Source organism: Corvus brachyrhynchos, unplaced genomic scaffold, assembly GCF_000691975.1.
Source record: "Corvus brachyrhynchos isolate BGI_N302 unplaced genomic scaffold, ASM69197v1 scaffold245, whole genome shotgun sequence".
Taxonomy (NCBI): domain Eukaryota; kingdom Metazoa; phylum Chordata; class Aves; order Passeriformes; family Corvidae; genus Corvus; species Corvus brachyrhynchos.
The window spans coordinates 4,678,282-4,701,312 of NW_008238988.1; the positions used below are offsets into that span (position 1 = coordinate 4,678,282).

A 23,031-nucleotide genomic window follows, 5' to 3' on the forward strand; every position below is an offset into this window, starting at 1 on the left:
TTCCTTTACTTGCCAAAGGCCAGAGTTGCATGGATTCTAAGGATGAGCAACGGGAAGGGGATTCTCTCCAAGCGTTTCTTGCCCCATGAAGATGCTCAGGAAAACATCACAAATGTGATTCTAGCGATGCTTTGAGGGAAGGCTGTGGAATGGTGGTGTTGGGACGAGGTCACGGAGAAACAAGAAAGGTTCAAGGAGGGAATTACTCATAAGGCCCTTAACAGACGTAAGTTAATAGTGGAGGTGCTGAGGAACAGCCCTGGCTCCCAGACGGAGCCCTTGGTCCCCTGCTGATAGCTCCAAGGGTGATGCAAAGTGCAGACAGGAACCCACAGGTGCTCATGGGGTGATGGGAAAAGCAAAGCTTCCTTTGGGAGAGCACCAAGCTCCCATGCACTGAGTAACCACGGCTTGCTGTGGTCTGTGCCTGTGTCCGACAGCTGGAAAAATACACCTGGGTCTAGGAGGGTACATCCATCAACAAAACCTCCCAGAGAGAGGAGACTTCTCAGGGGTCTGAGAGAATTACTGGGGCTGCCTGACTTTGCTCCACAACCCGGAGAGCATCAGTCAGCTGCCCTGGCAGCTTCTGCGCCGCTTCTGGGCGCACATTCATTGGCGACAGGAATCCCAAAGACTAAAGCATTGCTGCTGCTTCCTGACATCCACCCCTGAGACACTCAGACTGCTCTAAGGGAAGTGGAGGTGGCATCAGAGCCACAAGCTTCAATCTCCCTCCATTCCAACCTGCACATCAAGGATAGTGTCCTATCCTCCCATCAAGGGACAAGCAACCCATCAACAGCAAAACCAGGGCAGGCATTCCCTGCCCTGAGCACCTACAGTCGGTGACTGCACTGGGATTTCACAAGCTGAGAGGGTGGGAACATTCCCAGGTGCTGCTGGAATAGAGATTCCCACATTAGGTGGCCTCATTCCAGCCAGGAAGCTGCAGAGCCATCGCTTTGTGAGTAGGGTATGTAAGCTTGGGAGCAGTGCTCCATAAGAGTACAGATTCACAGAAGATGCAGAGTTGGAAGGCATCCATCAGGTTCATCAAGTCCAACTCCTGGCCCTGCACAGGACACTCCAAGAATCCCATCCTGTGCCTGAGACTGTTGTTCAAACACTCCTTGACCTCTGTCAGGCTTGGGGCCGTGACCATTCCCTGGGAAGCCTGCTCACCAGCCACCCTCTGGGGGAACAACCTGATATCCAACCTAAACCTTCCCTGACTCAGCTTCATGCTGTTTCCACGTGTGGGTACAGACCAAACCTTGCATAAAGAAGGTCTGGAAGAAGGAACGGTGTGATCCCAGAGGACACATGTGTGACATGCCCACTTTGGGGACAGCCACATGTCTCTGGCTGGCACCCAGTGCTCCCTCTCCTCCTCCCCATCCATGCAGACCAACCACCACCTGCTCCATGGCTTACCCAACACAGGGCTGTTTGCAAGGCTAAGGCAGCCCAGAGCACAGGGAATATTTAAGTGCCTGGAGCCATCATTTGGTGTCACGAGGGCTGGATTAGGAGCACTCACATGCATCTGTACTGACCAGTGCCATCCATCCATGGTTATGAGCCACCCATGGTATCACCTGGTGCAAGTCACTGCTGAGCCCAGCCTCGAGGTCTGCTCTCCTCTTTCCTTTTGGAGACTCTTCTGCCCTTTGGTGACATCTCTGCCTCCAAGCATCATGGCTGATGAGGGGTCAAGCAGAGGTACAACCACAAGATCCATGCCACTGCTGGGAAAATCCACTTGCCAGAGCACACCCATGGCAAACACATTCCCTTTGCTGCCTACTCACTCTGCTTGGCAAGCAGGGATCCCTCACTCACTCCACACCCTGCTAGAGCAGGATCAGCACATCCCAAAAGCTGTAGGCTGCACATATGCCCCGTGTTGTCACTCATTCCCACGTGAGAGCAGAGCAGGCAGGGCAGGGAGGACCCTGCTCTGTCTCTATGCTGTCTGATGCCTCAGGTAACATCTGCTCTGCCTTGCTAACCTCCTCCCCACAGAGCTATCCACATCCCCCTAGAGCTATCCACATGCTCCCCGAGCCACCCTTATCCTCCCAGAACCATCCACAACCTGCCAGAGGCATTGGAATCCCCCCTGAGCCATCCATATCTCCCAGAGCCATCTGCATGCCCAGAGAGCCAACAGCTGCTGGTAAGAAACTTCTGCCCCATGGCTGCACTGATGGGCATCCCTACGAGCAAAGCTACCTGTGGTCTGCAAGTCTTGAACGAACAAAACAGGAGAGTGACCCTCCCACATGTCCTGAGCTGAGTGTTCTTCAATGGTTGATGGGTTACTCTAAGTCACCCTGTGAATCTGTCTTTTCTTCCCTTCCAGTGCAGGTTATGATGTTTGGAAGATGAAAGGTAGGCTGAAGAGCTTGGGTGTCAGTCTAGAAAGCCTGTGGAGATGACTGAAGGTGGGACCTCAGCATCACGTTGACCTTTGTCAGTCAACCAAAGACAGAGAGTAGAGACCCTTTAGGAGTAAAGAAGCGAAGGGAATGTGCCAGAACAGGCTCAAAGGAGGATCCAAACGGGCTGGGGCAGCTAAACTGAAGTTGCAGGGTTAGAAAAGGAAGGGATGCTGGCTATAAAACACACTCAAGCAGCAGCAGATCTTCCCCAGCATTGCTGACACCCCAAAAGGACATCACTCTTGTTCTCCACCACCTCTTCCATCTCCAATGCTTGATGGCCTCCAGGCTGAGGGTGGGTGACCATTCATCTCACTGGCTGAGCAATGGTCCCCAGGCCCTGGACTGTGTCTCCCAAGAGCAAAGTGCTTTGAATTTACAGAGGGGACAGAAAATCTGTATCTGCTGTTCAGCGCTGCAGTAGAAGATTACAGATGGACTTGATGATTTTAAAAGTCTTTCCCAGCCTAAGTGATCCCATGATTCTGTGTTGTTCTCACTCACAGTCCTGTTTGCTGCTGTATTTATGTACATGGATTTCAGAAAATAACTCTGCTCACCCCTGATTTTCTTGTACAACAATTCTGATTTCAAGCTACAGGATTAGCAAGATTTTGTAGCACTGGGAACCCGACAAAGCGGGAGACTTCTGAAAGTCTTCTCTGCCCATTGTGTGTGACACTAGAGGGCATGAGCAAGACAACAAATGCCCTTGTCTGCCACCACTGAGAAGCTCAAGTGTAATAAAGGTCAACGAGCTTTTCTCAGTCTATCAGTAAAAGAGAAGAAAAGCAGACGTGAGAGGTGTCCCCGGCTGGCAGGACGAGTGCCAGAGTGCCAAGTCTCAGCAAGGCCAACTGAGAAACAATTTTCTGAAGGCAATTCCCGAAGCTAATCCCCCTGCAGCAAGAACAGGACATTTGTTTGCTTCACTGCTGTAACCTCATTAAGACTTTTTCATTTTCTCATGGCATGTTTTGCTAAGTTTGCATGGGAGGAAATGTGTCGCCTTGTGTAAGGCAAACAGAGGCTGAGGAGACACAGTGTGCTCCCTTCAGGTGTTGTTGAAATCTACACAGAGGACAACAACTTGCAAGCTGCCCATCAACCCAACACAGAACAGGGTGGTCCTGTGGGCTGCCCATCAACCCAACACAGAACAGGGTGGTCCTGTGAGTTAAAACATGCAGTTCTCCCATCACCCAGCTCAGTCTGGCTACCAGGTATGGTGACAGGGTTGTCTCCAGTGCTAAGCTGTGAGCTGTTGCACAGCAGTGTAAGGGAGGAAGAGTCAGGAAACCCACACTCCGTTCATGGCAAGTGTTGTTTGTTCCACCTCAATTCCCTGATGACTCGGGGAGAGCTCCAGCATGTTCATCTGCCCTCTCACTGGGGATTCCATCAATAGAGCAAATGCTGGCAAAATCCTGCAAGCCATGTCACACACACACGTTCTGACACACAGTCCAGCAGCTGCAGATCTGCCTGTAGGGCAGGATCACAGAAACACAGAATTGTTTGGGTTGGAAGGGACCTTAGAGATCATCTAGTCCAACCCCCTGCCACGGGCAGGGACACCCTCCACTATCCCAGGTTGCTCCAAGCCCCACCAACTTGGTGTTGGACACTTCCAGGGATGGAGCAGTCACAGGTTCTCTGGGCAATCTCTGCCTCACCACCCTCACAGGGAAGAATTTCTTCCCAATATCCAATTCAACCCTGCCCTCTGTCAGTTTGAACCTGGGCTGGGGTGCATGGAAGGAAGAACCTTGATTTACTTCAGCTCTAGGACAACCTGGAGATTTTTCTTTTTCAGGACAAAAAGTTTGTACAGGTGAGTATTTCTTCTCCCTTGCTCTGCTTGCTCTCCTTCTCCTTGCAGACAAACACCACCAGTTTTCTGGCAGAGATTCCCATGGGAAGGGTGTAGCAGGCCTGAGCACCTGGCATCTTTCCCATTTGTGCAGGAGCACAAGGGTGGCTCCAGAATGGCAAAAGCTTTGCTGGTCCAAGGACCTCTCTGTTCCCTCACAGAGGGAACCCAGGCAGTGCAGTGACACTGAAACACCAGAGTGCAACATCCCCCCAGTATGAACACAGTGCCAGATTCCTGCTCTGCAGGATATTCCCTAGCAAGGTCTCTGTATCTATCCATCACTGACCTGTGACTCTATGGTCCAAATGAGACCAATGTACCTGCATTCCTCCTCCTCCTCAGCACATCTTACAGGAGACCCTCCTTTGCCTCCACACAGATTCCCTTCCAAGAGGGTGGCAAACACAGGGCTAAGCTGTGCTTCTTCCATTGGACAACAAATCCTGTCATGCCATCAGACTGTACTCAGGTGGAGCTGGTTACAGGGGTAGGGAAGGAGCTGGAGCCCCCATGCAAGAAGCTGTTGGCAGCTTTGAAAACAAGCTGCTTTCCTCTGTCCTTTCACAGTTCCCAGGCCGTGTCTCTGTCACAAAGGCATTGTGCAACCCCAACATTTTGCAACTGCTGCCTGACCCAGCCACAGAGCCAGGACTCCGGGCTTCACCCCGTCCCCCACGCCGGAGCAGCTCCAGCCTACTCCCTGCCTGTGCTCCTCAGCCCATGCCAAGGCTGCCTGTACCCCCAGCACACTAAAGCTTGGTTTAAAGTTGCATCTCAAGCTTTGCAGGAATGGCTGAGAAAGCAGTGATGCAGTGGATGGGAAGAAGCACATGAACGCCACAGAATCCCAGAATGGTTTGGGTTGGAAGGGACCTTCAAGATCATCTGGTTCCACTCCCCTGCCATGGGCAGGGACACCTTCCATTAGACCAGGCTGAAGACCCATCCAGCCTGGCCTTGAACACTTGCAAGGATGAGACAGCCACAGCTTCTCTGGGCAGACTTCCATTGTTTGGGGTGAGTCCATATCCTCTGATCACTCCAGATCCAAATTCATCACTTAGGACACTGGTCCCACTCCTGGAGTACCATTACTGTGGTAAATCAGAGTGATTCTCCTTCAGAGCACCCCAGACTTGCTTCCCACAACATCTCCTCAAGTCTTGGCTAACCTTGGCTAACCCCTATCAGTGCTGTTATGGGAGAGCTGGAGATGAACCAATCCTGAACCAAATCTCAGAGCCGAGGTCTAGGTTGAGTCAAAGTCAAGGACAGCGCAAAGCAAAACATCACATGAGCTTCAGCCACCCATATTTAAGCCCTGTGCCATGATGGCATTAAACCTAATTGTGCCACAGCACCAGAAGAACGTAGCTCAGGCAAGATCACCACATCACTGCTCTGGGAAAGACTCTGCCCCATTCCAGTGTCAGCAACAGGCAGTGCCTTTGCAGGGATGGGTCAGGGAAGGCTGTGCCCTGCAGGGTGTTGCTGGATTAAAGCCTCTGCACAGACAAACACTTCTGAGTAAGAGGGATAACTTAAAACTAATAACAACACTAAAACCTAAACAAACACTACGGGGTTGAAGGCTTTGCTTTGGAATAAAAGATTAATAAATGTATCGATTGAGTCAAGGGGCTGGGACAAAGGCTGACAGCCGTGTTTATTTTTTAGCATCTATCTGTGGACTTACCAGGCTTGTGCCCAAGCCAAATATTGTGTTAAGGAAGTTTATGGACTAACACATGAAGTGTGCTTGGGTCACCTCCAGCTCAGCTCACGGTTGTCTGAGCATGGTGCCACCAAAATATGTCTGCAGGAGTTACAACAGCTTAACATGTGGGACTAAACTATCACTAGCAGGGCATGATGCAGCCAAGCAAGTGGCAGAGACCGAGGAGGGATTCAAGCAAAAGACTGGGTAAAGAGTAGGGCTGTTGGCAGAGCCACAGGTGTTCCTGTCCCAGTGCTGCTGCACACACCTAATTCTGGGAGAATTTAGGAAAAACCACAGCAGTGCAGCAGCTCAGGCACTGCTGAATAGTTTGGCTGTTTGCTCAGTTTTGGGATCTTGTGCCAATACTTGGGGACCATGATGGGCAAGGGGTGGGTCAAAGCTTCTTCTGAGAGCTAAGTCTGAGCACAGAAAGGCTCAAAGAAACACTGTGGGGTTTGTGGAAAGAGTCCTTCAAGACCTAACACATCTTGCAGAGCTTCAGCCACCGTCAGTGATTAAACCTGCTGCACCCACCACACCTCCCTGCTTCCAGATCCTGACATGAGGCACCAGACCCCTTCTGAAGCCTCTCTTCCCACTGCCTCCCTGATGTGCAAAGCCTCTGAACCACCAGGCCTGCAAAAACCACATGGAAAATCCCCCCCAAATAATCCTTGAAGAGGTTTAACAGACCGACTGCAAGTAAATTCACGGGGTTTTTCTCACCCTGCCTCCTTGTTAAACCTTTCCCATGTAGCTTGGTCACCCAGGAACAGCTCCACAGGACAGGGACTGGCTCTCAGAGAAGCTGAACATCACACAATCCCACAGCAACATGAGCTGGGGGCTTCACAGGCAGGGGATGGGATGGGCACAATGGTTGAGAGTGGAGAAGCTGAGACCCTTCTGCTAAATCCCCACGTGCCTGCAAGGATGAACATGGGAGAGGCAGGGACCAGGGTGCTACAGCAATAAACCCAGAGCTGTGTTTTGTATTGCTGCTGATTTGAAACACCACTTTAAAAAAATGCAATTCTTACAGGAGAGGGAAAAGCCCAGAAGCCTTAAGTGACCATTTTAAAGCTCTTAGCTATTTAATTGTGGCTTTCCACACACTGATAGAGAAACCAGGGCTGCTACCACAAGAAGCCTCTCCTCCCCAAAGTGCTCTCTGCATCCCTGGTTTCTAGAAGATGCTGAAAAAGCACCTTGGAGAGAGCCTTTCTGAATATCCCAAAGTGAAGGAGGACGTGCAACCCCGCAGGTGACATGGTGGCAGTCACCCAAAGGCGTGACAGCCCTCCACAGAGCAAGAGGGTGGGCAGGGGAGCTTCTGAATCCTACTGAGAAGATGCCTTGTTCCTGCTCTCCCAAGGAAGGCTCACAGGCATCAATGGCTGCTTTAAACACCAGTTATAGCTGCACTACAGCGTCACACAAAACCCGTGATAAAGCTCCAGTCACAGTGCTCTGCAGCATCTCTGCGTGTCCAAGCCTTGGGCTGGGCTCTGCACCATCCATCAAAGCCTGGCAATGTCTCCATGGGGAAAGAACCACCCAACTCTCCTGGGAAACACTGAGGACTGTCCATCTAAACTTGTCAATCACCGCCAGCTTCACACCTCTGCACTGCAAATACAAGGGGATGTTTTCAGATACCCTGAAGCTGGTGGATTCCAGTCCTGCTTCCAAAACTTATGCCTGCACTTGGGGTCCCAATCCCATTTCCTCCCAGTAAGTCCTCAGCACACTTTTGGACTTGACTCAAGTCCTCCAGCTCACTTTTGGGCATGAATCATCAGCTTTCCACTTGCTTTAAGCATTCTTGAAACATGAACTGTAAATCTACACAGAGCTACATGAAATACAAGGGGTTCCTTTTGATAACACGTATTTTTTGCTCTACCTTTTTCTTATGCTTTGCTGGTTTTCCCTCCTCCTCTCCAAGTCCCAGGTCTTTAAAACCCCACAGGACTAGAGGAAAAAAAACCCAACAAGGCAAGCAGGAAATAAAAAAAGCAGGTGAGGAAAGGAAGAAGGAAAAAAAAAAAAAAGGAGTTTTCTATGGCCCAGATGAATTTAGCCCCTCTGCTAACCACGGCAAAGCAGTAATTCCTAGTGGGATGAGGGGCCTGTCCCCAGAGCCTCCCGTGGGTACTTACTGGTGCTTGTGCTAGTGCCGATGGTGTTGATGGTGGTGGGGACGGAGGAGGAGGAGTAGAGGGGCAGGTGGCCGTTCTCGCAGGCCAGGTTTTTGTCCTGCCAGCTGGAGGCGCTGACGCTGATGCCGGAGTCCCGAGAGTTCTGCCACCCGTTGAGTTTGTCGTCGGAGTTCTGTCTTTGGTGATAGTAGTGCGCCTGCCCGTAGTCCACCGAGTCCGAGCGGCCCCGGCCCTGCCCGCCGAAGCCCCCCGACGTGCGGTCCTCCAGGTGGTTGAGCCACATGGCCAGGGCGCTCCGGTCCTCCAGGGAGGTGGCAGGGTGTATCAAGGCGTAGGACAGCAGCTGCCTGCTCTCCTCAATGTGCTGGTTGTGCTCGATCGAGTGCGCCAGGATTTTGGGCAAGAGTTTCATGTACTCGACTTTCGCCTCGATGTTGCCGGGCTTCAGTAAAGGCAGGTGGGTTAACAAGAGGGAGATCACTTTATCCTTGGATTCCTGTTGCCACTGGTTAATGATTCCTGTTGAAGGAATATGGGGGGGGGGAAAAGAAGATAATTGAGAAATTGAAAAACAGAGTTAATAAAGAAATAACCAGCCCCTGGCAGGGTAAATACAACACGCCAAAAAGATTTCCACATGCGTGCTGCCACAGCGTGAGCACCTCCCTGGCAAGGGGGTCAACACCCTCCAAAAACCATGGTCACGGCAAACTGGATGCCAGAAGTTACCAGATGCTCCCGAAAATCACCGAAAAAGCCAAACTACACCCAAATGTACCCCACTGCTGTTGTTCCTAACCCTAACCTGAAGCCTACCCTAACCCCTAACCTGAACCCTAACCCCAACCCCAACCCCCATTAACCCAGCCTAACCCTAACCCCTAACCCTAACCCCAACCCCCACTAACCCCCACTAACCCTAACCCTCGACACATAGTGCAAACTGGATAACAGCAATGGTAGTCTTAATCACAGGACCCATGTTCAGGTAAGTAGCTACAACAGGGAAGAATATAGCCATGACCACCTGCCACCCAAATCAGGGGAAACTAGACCACATCGTGCTGCCTAACAAACTTCCTATATCCAGCACACAAAATTAAGTTACCCAGGAACTGTTATTCCTTTTTCACTCCTTTCTCTTGATGCCCTCAGGCCCCACATTGGGTGCCAAGATCTGTCTTGGTTTGATCACGATTTGGCCCAAATTTTCCATATTGTTGCAGATTACAGAAAACACTACACAAAAGCACTCAGTGGATAAAGCTAACCTTTCAAGAGAACTTGGTTGGAAAATCGAAAAGGTCAAGATTCAAAGGAGGTAACACAGGTGAGAGCCACAGAGGGAAGAAGCTTTCCAGCAGGAACACAATCATCCAACCAGAGTGTTGGTGCATCCACCAGCCCCAAAGATAAGGAGGGAAGGGCTCAGCTGAAGCAGCCCCAGAGCTCCTATTCCTCTGTCAGATCACAGCAAATAGGAGAGTTTTTAGAAGACCAGGGGGGAAAAAAAGCAAACCTAGGGGTTAGATTTAAATATGCAGAAGGAAAAGTCAGGGAATTACAAACTGGTCACTTAACTCGAACTCCTGGAAAACTGATGGAACAAATAATGAAACAACCTATTTGTAAGCACTTAGAAGATAACAAGATGATAAGTGACTGCCGACACCCATTTGTCAAGAGCAATTTAATTTCCTTCTGTGACAGAGCAACTGGCCTCTGAATAGCTGGAAGAACAGGCAGTGCTGTATATCTTGATACTCATTAGGTGCTGCTGCACATGGCTCCCTCAGCAGCACAGCAGAGAGAAACTGCTCTAATGTGGGCACACAACTCATCCGAAAACCATATGGAGGGAGCTGGTGGTGCTGATTCACCGTCAGACTGGGAGGATGTACTGGGCAAGGAGACCTGTCCTGGCCCTGACATCACCCAGCACGTCACTGGTGATAAGGGTGATGTGATCAATGTGATCAGTGTGCAGGTATCACGCTAAGAGAAAGGAAAACACTCCAGGAAACTGGATTAGAAGTCAATGTTGAGGACTTGAAAGGATGGCATGAAGCTGTGTCAGAGAGTTAACTCCAGGGAGTTAGGCTGGAGATCAGGAAAAGGTTCTTCCCCCAGAGGGTGCTGGGCACTGAACAGGCTCCCAGGGAATGGTCACAGCACCAGCTTGCCAGAGCTCCAGGAGCGTTTGGGCGATGCTCTCAGGCACACGGTGGGATTGTTGGGATGTCTTGTGCAAGGCCAGGAGTTGGACTCAATGATCCCGAGGGATCCTTCCCAAATCAGGATATTCTATGCTTCTATGAGATGTGGAGAGAAGATATGAAAGAACATCTGCATGAATAGGAGCAAACATTAAATAGGTGCATGCAGGTGAGAACAAACGGCTGTGCAGCACGAGGCGGGCAAGAGCCTGGCTTGGGAAGCACCACATCAGTCAGATACCATTCTGCACACAAAAGCTGCACCAGCCAGCCTCACACCCTGCTGAGAGGTGAACACTGGCATGGACAAGCTCCTCTCCACATCTGCTGGTGCCCAGGGAAATGGTGGAGTCACCATCCCTGGAGGGATTTAAAAGCTGTGTGGATGTGGCACTTGGGGACATGGGTCAGTGATGGCCTTGGCAGTGCTGGGGGAATGGTTGAACTCGATCTTGGAGGGCTTTTCCAACCTAAACAATTCTATGATTCTGTGGCTGGAACTGCAGCAAAGATGAACAAAGCTGGACATGATGAAACTGTCCCAGGATGGCCTAGGACATGGTGAGATCTCCACCACCAGATGTTTTTCTGAAGAGCTTATACAAACTCCAAACAAGGACAGCTCAGGATCTACCCTGACCAGCCAACTGACACTTCCCAGCTCCATGGCAATCTCTCCTCCAGGGCTGACCAAACCCCTCTGTAAAGCCTTCAACCTTTCAGCCCCTGTCTTAGGCTGTGCTACAGGAGCCACGACTGAGCCACGTGGTGGAGAAGCACTTCCTCCTGCCTGCTTTAAACACACTCCCCAAAACTTCATCAATTAAAATGCTGAAAAAAAAACCCCAAAGCTTCAGGTTCTTCCTCCCTATCTGTGGTCTCCAATCTGTTCTGTACAGGGAGCTCCTCTAAATCATTGATTATCCCTCTATCCTCCACATGTTTTTGAGCTAGGGTAGCTGAACCCACATCACTGAAATGCAGATCCAGATCTCCATCTGCAGGATCATTCATCAGGTTTGCTCTTGGGAAGGCGTAAGAACAAATCAATATCCAACTAAGGATATTCTGTAACCCAGGAACTGGACTCTACGATCCTTGAGGGTCCCCTCAACCTCAGGATATTCCATGATTCCATGATTCTCTAAGACCCATACTGCCAGCCAGCAGCTAACCCAACCCTCCCACCACCCCTGACCCAGAAGAGGGCTGTTAAAGCAGCACCTTTACCCAATTAAGACCAAACCCTGGACATCAGTTTCCCGACACAACTGCAGTGGTGAGCAGCACTCACCCCTCCAGCTTCACCTTCCCAGTTCCAAGGCATGCAACTGTTTTAATAGGAAGCCGCTAGATGGCTTGCTGGAAATGCTGGCAACTCTCCCTGGAACTTTCTGCACTGGTATTTACTTCTCCACAGACCTCCCCCTCCTCCAGAGACACTTCCTGAGCCAGCCGACAGCGTGCCCGAGCCATCCTGTGCCGACAGGAGCAAGGGACACGACGTGGCACAGCTTTGGTGGAGAAGGAGCTGCTGTACTGCAGCAGAGGTGACTTTTGGTACTCTGGGTGTACTCCCGTGCCCAGGGGAATGCTGAGGGGTTGTTTTGGTGCTAAAAAATGGGATTTGGGAAAGCAACACTCAGCCTAAGTGATGTTGTAAAGGACACATGAGTGTAGCAGGACTCAAGGCCCACCAGAGCATATCCATATTTTCCATATGCAGATGTCCCTGCTCCAGGCAAGGCTTCCTGTTGGGACGAATCTGATTTATCTGTCCCCTCTCTCTCTTAGTCAGCTGCCTGGTGAGTGGAAAACACGTCTTATTTTCTCCCATCCTCCTGCAGAGAGGGATATCACACCCCGATATCTCGTCATCGCTCTTCAGCAGCACTCTCAGGCTGGCACAGCCAAACCCCAGCCTGGCACCAGCTGGGATTCTGTAGCAGCTCAGATAAACTGAGAAATCAAAGATCATTAAAAAAAGGCCTGCAATGCACTGCTCAAAGAAGTTGGTGCCACTTAAACATAGGAGCAAAATACACACAGAGAAAGCAGAGCCTGGTGTAAACTGGGTGCAGGAGAGGATAATGATGAGGGAGGCAGTGGCTGGGGCTGGACTCTTCCTCCTCACATGGGGGAGAGCTGAGCATGAAGGACCCCCCTGGAGAAACACAGGATGGTGCCAGAGCTGCTTCTTGGGAACTTTGCCTTGGACCTCCAAAAGATTTGGGGGTTTAAACCACAACCCTGAAAGATGGAGCACTGCCCCAAAAGCCTGTGGCTGATGAAGGGCTGGGTGCCCTTCCCTGCCCCAGTCTAGGCAGGAGCTGCTCTCCTTCTCAGCCAGCAGCAGGATGTGCACAATTAAACAAAAATGGAAAATAATTAGATCCGAAAGAGGTTTGGCTCTCTCTGAGATGGGGCAGAAGGTCAGGCTTAATCCTATCTGCCAGAAAATAGAAGGATCTGGAGAGGGCAGCGCAGGAGAGGGAAAGCTGGAGCTGCCTGTGGGCAGGGGAGAGGGGCTGGCAGCACCCCAAAGCCCCTCTCCACCCTCTCCCTGAACACAGGAGTCCCCACTTCAGCCCCCCACCTGCTTCCACGTGCTCCTGGACGTCTGGGATATCTCATCCTTGATTGCCAGAAAAAGCACTCCGGGTCAGCTGAGATGAGGATGTGTTTTGGGATACCACATCCCAGGGTCCTGACACGATACCTGGGGTGGGCTGCAGGCACTAATCACATGACCCCCTCATTAGTTCCCCTGGATGCTGCTTCAGGGATGCCTGGTGCTTCCCATTCGCTGCTTTGTGGAATGTCACAAATATCAGCAAATCTGAGCATAGAAAGAGCCCCAAAGTTAAATCCCACCCCCCTTGCTGCCTTGAAACTCCCCAAAAATCCCTTTTCTGCCCTCTGCTGCCATTGCACTGCTATCTCCTTTTGGAGATGAGCTAAGAAAACAACTGACCAGCCCTGTACTGGGAAGGGATGGGAGCTGCTGGTACCCCCAAAGCAGAAAATCCCAATTTTTGTTATGGGCCATTTTCTTGGATGAGAAGCTGAATGAAGGTGGGATGTGAAACTACCTTCTACTGTAGGATTACTTAACTGACAGGATTTTGCTGCTAGACAGCCCAGCTGATGCATGTGCAGCATGCCTGTGGATAAATCCAGCTCCAAATATAGCTGGATCCTGCTTCCAAGACTGAAACCTGTGCTTGTGCTATGAATAGGACCAACACCATCCCCAAAACCAGGGCTTTCTGGCTGGAAAAAGAGGTGAAGTTTGTCAATTATATTAAGCTGTTAAGGGATTTCTCTGTCACAAATCTGCTTAATCACTGCTGGATCCCTGCAAACTGTTAATTGTCTCCATGTCCAGTGGTGGTGGATCCACCTCTAACGCTGCACTGCACGAGGGACCTTGCTGCCTTTTCTCTGAACCTGCCTCCTTGAGTGATGATGGGGTTATTTCAGCCACCAGCGAGGCACATAGTTATGATGTCCTGCAAACAGTCACAGTTTTTCAAACACAGAGCCAGGCCAGATGGACAAAGGCAGGGATAGACAAAGTCCCTGCAAAAAACAACATGAGTAGCACACTGGTGCCTGCATTCACAAACCCTGAAGGACCAAACTGCAGGGGTTTTAATTCTAGTTTTGATTTTTGCAAACAGACTTCTGGACCAGAGAATTCCAGTTTAGAAGCACCACCCCTGCTGAGAGGGATGGCCAAGAGCAGCTGTCAGCACAGGAAAAGAACGTGTGGGCTCACCAGGTGACACGTCTTCAAGGAACACCGGTAACACCAAGTACTCTCAAGCCCTTGAAAGAACCCAAAAAACAACCAACACCCAAGGTAAAGCATTTCATTTTGAAAGCAGAAACTGGGTTCTCCTCATCTCTCTCTCCTGTTGTCATATATACAACTTAACACATTTCACAGTGAAGCAGAACACAAGTGAAGTGTTCTGCAGGCCAAAGAGATGCTCCGAGGGCTGGAGCCCTTCTGCTCTGGAGCCAGGCTGGGAGAGCTGGGGGTGCTCATCTGGAGAGGAGAAGGCTCCAGGAAGAGCTCAGAGCCCCTGGCAGGGCCTGAAGGGGCTCCAGGAGAGCTGGAGAGGGACTGGGGACAAGGGATGGAGGGACAGGACACAGGGAATGGCTTCCCACTGCCAGAGGGCAGGGATGGATGGGATATTGGGAAGGAAGTCTTCCCTTTGAGGATGGTGAGGCCCTGGCACAGGTTTTCCCAGAGCAGCTGTGGCTGCCCCTGGATCCCTGGAAGTGTCCAAGGCCCGGCTGGAGGGACTTGGAACAATGTGGGATAGTGGAAGGTGTCCCTGCCTGAGGCAGGGGGTTGGAACAAGGTGGTCTTCAAGGTCCCTTCCAATCCAAACTATTCCAGGATTCCATGTATTTGCTGATTGTGATTTTGATGAAGCTAGTGAGTTGAGTGACGTGTAACTTATGAAATAGACAACAGCTTATCCTGAGCAACAAGGACAACAATTTAAAGACTAGAAGTGTTTGTAAAACTGCACACTGACAAAGAGGACATTCACACAGGAGGCTTGGTATCATTGCCCCTCAATGCCAAGTCAGTGCACTTAAGGGCTCCAGTTGTCAGCAAATTGCTCTTAAATTACAGTTTTATTGTGCCCTGTTTTCTGTTTTCCATAAAAAGTTCTCAAAAGCCCATTCAGATAATTTGCCCAAGCAAGAAATGACTAAGAGAGGGAATCATCGGATCATTAAGGTTGGAAAAGACCTCTAAGATCATTGAATCCAACCATCAACCAGATGCTCAAATCTTAAGGGCACCCTCCAAGCACCTTCCCAGCAGGGCTGAAATGAACTGCACTCTCAGATGTATTTGGGGAGAAAAAACAGGAATTTGTACTAAAAGTTTAGGCTGGGATCCTTGATCTTGTAAAGTGACATACTGCAGCATTAGGGATTGGAGGGAGGAACTGGGTGCCCCTGGATGGCAATCAAGTGTTTCTAGGGATGGACAACACTGAGGTTTTCATGTCTTGGATGGCCAACAGCAAAAGAGAAATCCAATCCATGCTTAGGCAGCTGGCAACTGCTTCCAGTGAGCCTGGAATCAGTGGCCACAGAGCAAGAGATGGCTATTTCTGGGTTTGCAGGAAGGTTTTTCAAGAGGCTTCCTCAGCAGCTCCCAGAAGAGGTTCCCATTGTTTGCCGTTTCCTGGATTATGAATGCAACACTGAATCTGGGTGATGGGCAGAGCTATGTGGAGGGCACCCACTTTTTTTTTGCCAAAGGCAGAAAAATCAGCACCTGGACTCCTCCTGCTGTGCAAAGACCCAGCAGCACATCACTACCCACCAGCTTCTCCACACATCCACAGGAGGTGCTGCACTTCCATCTAAATCCCCCAAACCTGCGGTAACCACGGTCATCTCCAGTCAGCCCCGGGATCTCAGACCTATTCCAGATGCCTGGATGCCTTCACCAGGGCAAAAGGGGTCAAGAACCCTGACCCTGCACATGAACACAGCCCAACAACCTCTGCATGGCCACAGCATCATCTCCCAGTGAGTGACCATCATCAGACAAACCTGAATTCTACATCTACTCGTTCCAGTTTCTCCCGAGCACTTCAGTTTGCCTTCAATTCCAGTTGAATTTATCTGGTTTTATGCTTGAATTCATCTGACTGCAGATTCCGAACTAGATGACCTTTAAGGTTCCTCCCAACCCAAATCATTCAGTGATTCTATGAGCAGGGTGGAGAAACCACACCCCACCTCACACAGGACAGTGCTGCAAAGATACGACAGAAGAGCAAAAAAATCAAGAGATTTCACCCACGAGTCTGAATTTGTACCGAGTGTATCGACCAAGGGCAGGTTGCTGCCAGCCCCAGCCTTCCCACAACTGCATTTACTGGTCTGCGAGATGGGCCAGCTCCCCACCACCTATCACAAAAATCCACTCTCCAACAGTACTGCAGATATAAACCTCTGCCCTGGCTCCTGCTGCAGCAGCTCGATTGAGGGTGAAGCACAAAGTGTTTCCAGCTGAAGGGATTTAAATTATTACTTGCAGTAATTAGCACCTGCAGGTCGGCCCAGTCACAATACTTTGTTTGGGCGAATTGACATCATTCCCTTCGTAAATCAGCCTCATTCAAAAGCCCAACATTAAGGAAAACAAAGTGAGAACCCCGTTGGAAGCACTCTGTACCCCATCCAGAGCACACCAATACCCTTGCTGTTAAACCTGGCAGCCTTCTCCCTCCACCAGAGGCCAAATAATCAGAATTTCAGCATGTGCCTCCTCGTTATTGCAACCAACTCTAATTAAAAGGAAAAACATCTCGACGATAAAGGTTCTTGCAGACCTGCCAGCTGCACCAGGCAGAGAGGCAGGCTGACATTGAAACGCCGCTGAACCTGAATCCTGCTCCCAGACCGATGCAAAATCACAGCCAACACAGGGGAGAAGACACCGGTGGTGTTTCCAAGCACCTCCACGCCTGTGAGGCTGTGGCGTGGAGTATCAATCCCACCAACCTCCCCCTGCTACAGGCCCGAATTTGTGCCTGCACTGGCGCTGACCTCAGCGGGGTGAGAGGCCCTAATCCCACACGTCTGAAGGCAGCGGGAGCCGTGCCAGGCAGCACCGTGCCGGCTGGATCCACGGCTGGCTGGCACCTCCTGTGGCTCTCGGCGCTGCAGCGGCTGGGGGAGGCCACTCTGCATCCTGGGAACAGCTTCCTCACAGGTCACCAAAACCGCTCACCCCAGCGGATAATGCGGGATTTGACAAGAGGAAAAGCCAATAAACCCTCGTGGCTGGCTTTTTGCTGTCACTCCCTCCCATTCAGGTCTAACAGGCCAACTTGGGGAGGAATTGGGAAGCAGTGGTGAAGCTCTTGCCCTGGAACAAGCCTCTGCTAGGAGCTGGGAACAGCCAGCAAACAACTGGGCACCAGGAGGGCTTGGGGACTGCTTTGTGTGGCATTAAGAGCTCTGCACTTCCCCTCCTGGAGCACCCAACCCCACAGCTTTGAACCTCCAGGTCCAACACGCTCAGCAGTGCTACCCCAGCATCTTTGGTGTATAACGAGATATAAAAAGGCAACCACAGAATTCCCCTTTCCCTGACTGGTCACTTTCATGCACAGATTCAAGGGTGGACAACCTCTCTGAAGCACAGATGGACCTTTTGTCCACCAGCACCCACGAGGAGAGGACAGACAGACATCACACCAGGCACATGCACCATCTCCCTTCTCCAGCACCCACATCCCACCTCACGCCTTGGCTCCCTCACGGTGCCAGGGAGCACCGTGCTCGATGGAAAATCTGCCAGTGATGCGCAGCAGCCTCTGGTTCACGTGGTGCTGGCTCCCCTCCGTGTTTCCAGCAGCTACGTCACACTCTAAGAGGCTAAAAATACATTAGGAAAGTACTTAGTGTTTCTTTTCCACCGGAGTGGCTGCTGCAGAGAAGCTCCAAGTGGGAGGGGAGGTGAACAGACCAGAGTGGATGCAGGGAAGAGAGGCAAAAAAAAAGGAGCAATAAGCACAGCACGTCCCACAAAAGGTGGTGGCTGGGGAAATCCCCGCTGCAGGAAACACTGGATCCTTGGAGAAACAAAGGCAAGAGCCATGTAATGATGAAAAGCAAAGCGTTTCTGACTACACAGCAGGATTTAAGGCCAGGCTGGATAGGACTTGGAGCAACCTGGTCTAGTGGAAGGTGTTCCTGTCCACACCAAGGGGTTAGAATGGGCTGATCATTAAGGTGCCCTCCAACCCAAACCAATCTGTGATTCTGTGGTTCAGCACTGACAAGAGCACAGAAGAATTCAGGAAGGAGCATCTCCTCCATTCCTAATTACCGAGATTAAGAAGCTCCATGTAAATTAACGGCACAATATTCCTTGTTAAATGCAGCAGTGAATATTTAACCACCAAAACCAATTCTGTCCCAAAGATACAACCTTCCTGCAACAGCTCCCAGCATTCCCCTGTGGGCAACAGGAGAGTCCTTCACCACCCAGGGCTGAGGCAGGAGGGATGGGTTTGTCAGCACCTCTGGGTGGCAAGAGGCTGCTGCACTTCACTTTGGAAGAACAGCCAGTTTCATAGAATTTTGGAATGGTTTGGGTTGGAAGGGACCTTCAAGACCAGCCAGTTCCAACCCCCCTGCCATAGGCAGGGGCACCTTCCACAAGAGCACAAGACTCATCCAACATGGCCTTGGACACTTCAGGGATGAGGCAGCCACAGCTTCTCTGGGCGACTCTTTCAACAATTTATTGCTATTCTTCTTGGGATGCCAGGCAAGGAGCAGGTGACTGTATGACATGTAAGTTCTGGGGAAATAAAAAGCAAACGATCCCCTGCTCCCCTCTCCAAAACCCCAGTGTGAGATAAGACACGAGCCCTACTCGACCTGTTGCCCTTTTAAAGGCAGCTCTCCTTGGGCAGCGAGTTCAGCTGTTTATCACTGGCAGCTCCCCTCTCCATTACGCTCTCCAAAGCAGCAGCAGCCTCATCAAGCGTTAGCAGGAGGTGGGAATTTCGGCACTGAAGCCAGGCTCAAGGACAACCCTTGATCAGATCTTCCCATCCTGTCACCCCAAACAGGCTGATGAAACCCCACCAGCAGACAGAGCAGCAGGGCAGGGAGCTCAGCACCCTCCACCTAACTTGTAAACTCAAACTGGGAGCAGAATGCCCATTATTTGGGTCAGATGCAGAACAAACTGGAATCTCTCTCACCAAAACATCCCTTAACTCCCACTGAGATCCACAAGGACAGAAGAGCCCAGCTCCACTGTGAGTAGAAATGAGTAAGATTTTCATATTTTTGCCACTATTTTCCCCCTCTACCTCCTGAGCTTGCCAGAGCTCCAGTCATTAGGAGGCTGTTTGTACAAACCCAGAAGTGATGTATTTTTAGCACTGGAGAATTGCATGGCATGATCATTAAGGAGCTTCTGCAGACAGCAACAAGAGCAGGGATTTTTCCTTCTCTAAATTGGCTCCAGCCACTACAGTTTTCAGCCCAAAGCAGACTTTCAGGAAATTCAGGAGGAGCAGGAGCCTTTTTCCATGACATATTTAATGCTGAGCTGAAGTACACTAGATTTTCACACTGTGCATCCGACAGGAGGTTTTATGGATTTGTTTTCTAGGCTGCACCATTGCACACTTTTGCTATGGAGCATAATACCCTGTATTATCACAACACTCCCTAGCAACAGGACTTTAATTTAGTGCAGAGATTTCCAATGCTGAGAGCATTTCACTGACTCAGAGCAAAGATGACACGCTGGGAAGCCTTATCAAAAGCCCCACGGGTGCCAAGGGAATCTACACCACATGAATGATGGTATCCAAGCTTCTCAACACAACGTGGCCAGCACTGGCACAGAGAACACCTTGGGAAAGAGGAGTTGGCTTCACTGATTTCACAAGCCACAGTCCAGCCAGCATGGAGTGATGTCTACATTGATGATAGCAGTCCCAACGGGTGGGAAACAAGAGTGAAAATTCAACAAGTGCCCAGCGCTTGGACAGAGGAATGTGGGAAATGGTTCAGTGTCAGAAATGAGAGCTCAGAGCCGGCAGGACATCAACAAGGATGAGGTGCCACCTCCTGCTTCTCACCCCAAGGTCAGGATGAAGACAGATGCTTGGCAGACAAAACAACCAACCTCCTGTGAGAGTTGTCCTGAAGAGTGAAGCCAACCTGACACTGGACAAGGATGCTCAGTGCCAGTTTCCCTTTACTCACTGGAGCACCCAAGCTCCTGGGCATCACGGGCATCCTGCTCCCAAACCTCAGATGGGGAGGATGGACTTTGGGAAGTGCAGGGAAATAGTGCCAGGGTCCCTCCCACCTGAGCACAGAGAGCGTGCAAAGGTGCAAAAGCCCCATCAACGCTGTGGACACTGTCAAGTGGGGTGTTGCTCCACCTCCGCCCACCGGGGCAGGACAGCAGGAGAAAGCAGGAGCACTATCCACAGGTGGGTGGAGAAGGCTCTCATGGCAGAAATGACACCAAAATGACATCCCTCGTGGACAGCAGAGGGGAATCCATCAGCCCTTGTGCATGCAACGAGGAGACAGGAATATGAGAGCAGCTGTGCCAGGTCTGCTGGACAAGAGACATCCTGATGAGATCCTGGGTCAAGTGGCTTTTGTTGGTTGCTGTGCAAAGCCAGCTGAGCTCAGCCCGCAGAGCCTGGCCCACGGCAACAGGATGGGTCAGCAAGGATTAAAAGCATAATTAAACAGGGGCTGCAGATTGCTTCCAGAAGTCCCATCACCCCCTGGAGGCCATGAGCTCAGCTGCTGGGAAAACGCTGCTGGTTTTGCTGCTTCTGGGACCTGGGGTACAGGTGGGAAATGAGTTCACTGCCTGCTTTCACTTACACCAGGGTTATATTGCTCACATGCCTCAACACGCCCTCAAATCCAGATTTTCAGTGGAATTTCCTAGGATGTAGGAAGCCAAAGAAATAAAACATGCAATTTTTTGTATCTCTTTGAGCCTAATCCATAAAAATGCCCGAATCTTCCTGACTTTCAGTGAGGAGACTACAGGCACAACCACAGGCACGGAGGAAATACTCCTCTGACTTCTTAATTTCAATTGCAAAAAGCCTTTTACCAAAAGCTTAATTGAAATGCAGATAAGTTCCTTCAAAGGCTAAAATAAATACATAAAAAATTATCTGAATGTCATAATGGTGCTGCCTAAAATGGATAAAGGATGAGAAGGGGGAAAAATAATACTAAAAATAAGTTATGAAGGGTATGCAAGGTATTGATATACAGCACATGGTTTAAACTGTTAATCATTGAACAGATTCCAGTATAAAAATAAAGAGACTGAAGCTGCACATAATGGAGGAGTTGCTCTATTTATAAACTTCTCTGTGCAAAGGGCAGCAAGGGCCGGGATGAGGCGGCAGTGGAGGCAGAGGGACGCTGCTACAGAGCCTATATTTGAGGGAAAATAAACAAGTTTTTCTTTTTATTTTTTTAAAGCGTTGTCAACAAAATCAAACCGAGTTGCCCAGGAGCCTGTGTGCCCCAGCCATGTGAGCAGCATTTCCAGCCCGGGCATGTGACAGCCCTCCCAATTTAGCCAGTAACTGACTCCCTCTGACCTGTAATAACACCGCTCCCAAATTAGAGCCCTCAATTTGACTTGGCTCTGCTCCTTCCCTCCCAGTGACATAAAGCATCCTTTTTCCCCCCCTCTCCCCTGAACATTCCTAATCCCGTCCTTTCCCACTGCCAACTCAAACTCCCATTTAGTCTTTTCCTATTTTTTCGGGGGGGAGGTTGTGGAGGGACGAGGGGGCGCAGGCAGCAAAGGGCAGGGAAAAAAGACCGGTGGAAAAACACCAAGAGACAAAAACAACAACAAAATCAGACAAAAATTCCAAGTTGGTGACATTCAGCTGGAAAAGCTCAATGACTCACATGCAAATAAAATCTGCCTAAATTCACTGCTGCATGATGCAGGCCACTGGCTTCAGCATAAAAAAGGCCGGGATGAAATCATCCACAATTAAATGGGAGCTTGGAAGGCTGCAAAAGCAGCCGCATCAGCGCGGCTCCCTCGGCTTAATAGGAAACACAAAGGAAGGAAGTTCAGCGGAGTGAGAACATCCCCCTTTTCCCCTCCTTTCCACCGACACCTCACACCATCAGTCATCCCCAACCCTCGGCGTGGCTCCTCCGGCATCACACGTCGGCGCTCGGCTCCGGCAAGCTGCTCCTCAGCAGCCGGCTGCCAGCTTTTAATGGGCTTTCCTGGAATACCAGCTCAAAAGTAAAATAAAAATAAATGTGGCTACGTAGCAAGGCAAACCCCCCACCAGCCAGCGGCTTCTTCCAGAGATTTCTGTCCTGGTCTTTGCAGAATGGTCGGAGATACTGGAGAATTAACACTGAGAAACCCTGGATCAAATCCAGTCCCTCTCCAAATCCCCTGTATACGCGGGGAGGGATTTAAGTCTCAGTTCTCAGATTTGCTCTTGCATTGCAACAGTGCTTTAAACCTTATGAGTTTTCAAATACTGTCTGAAGTCATTCTACAGGAATGCACTTGGAGCGACCCCCAGGGAATGGGGTACCAGGGGCTCCCCTTATGCCAGCATGAGCACCAGGCTCTGCATCCTACCCCTTCAACACAACCCTTTTGTGGGGCTGTGCCATGAACCAGGTCACTGCCCTCCTTCAAGCCAAAAATAACAATGTGAGGGGGAAGAATAAACTAAAAAAGGTCATTTTAACCTGGATTGGAAGTCACAGCACGGTTCTCAAAAGGCTTTTAGTGCTCCACCTAAGAAGGGAAAACAAACCTGAAAAAAAGAGTTGGTACCTCTGCACTCTCCAAAGTGCTGCTCTGGGAATCACCAGGTGAGCATCATCCCTCTGATCTGCTCTGGTGAGATCCCACGTGGAGTCTGGCATCCAGCTCTGAGACCCCCAACATAGAAAGGACATGAAGCTGCTGAAATGAGTCCAGAGGAGGCCAAAGAGATGCTCTGAGGGCTGGAGCCCTTCTGCTCTGGAGCCAGGCTGGGAGAGCTGGGGG

The 23,031-nt window shown here is 50.5% G+C and overlaps 1 protein-coding gene across 2 annotated transcripts in view; it reads right to left on the bottom strand.

Moving 5' to 3' along the window:
• Positions 1 to 23,031, bottom strand: part of SAMD4A (sterile alpha motif domain containing 4A) — a 99,151-nt gene that overhangs the window by 29,697 nt on the left and 46,423 nt on the right. For both annotated transcript variants that reach the window (XM_008637308.2, XM_008637307.2), the window contains exon 2: positions 8,206 to 8,724. In XM_008637308.2, coding sequence (XP_008635530.1) covers positions 8,206 to 8,724 — 519 coding nt within the window. The remainder of the gene's footprint in view (positions 1 to 8,205; positions 8,725 to 23,031) is intronic.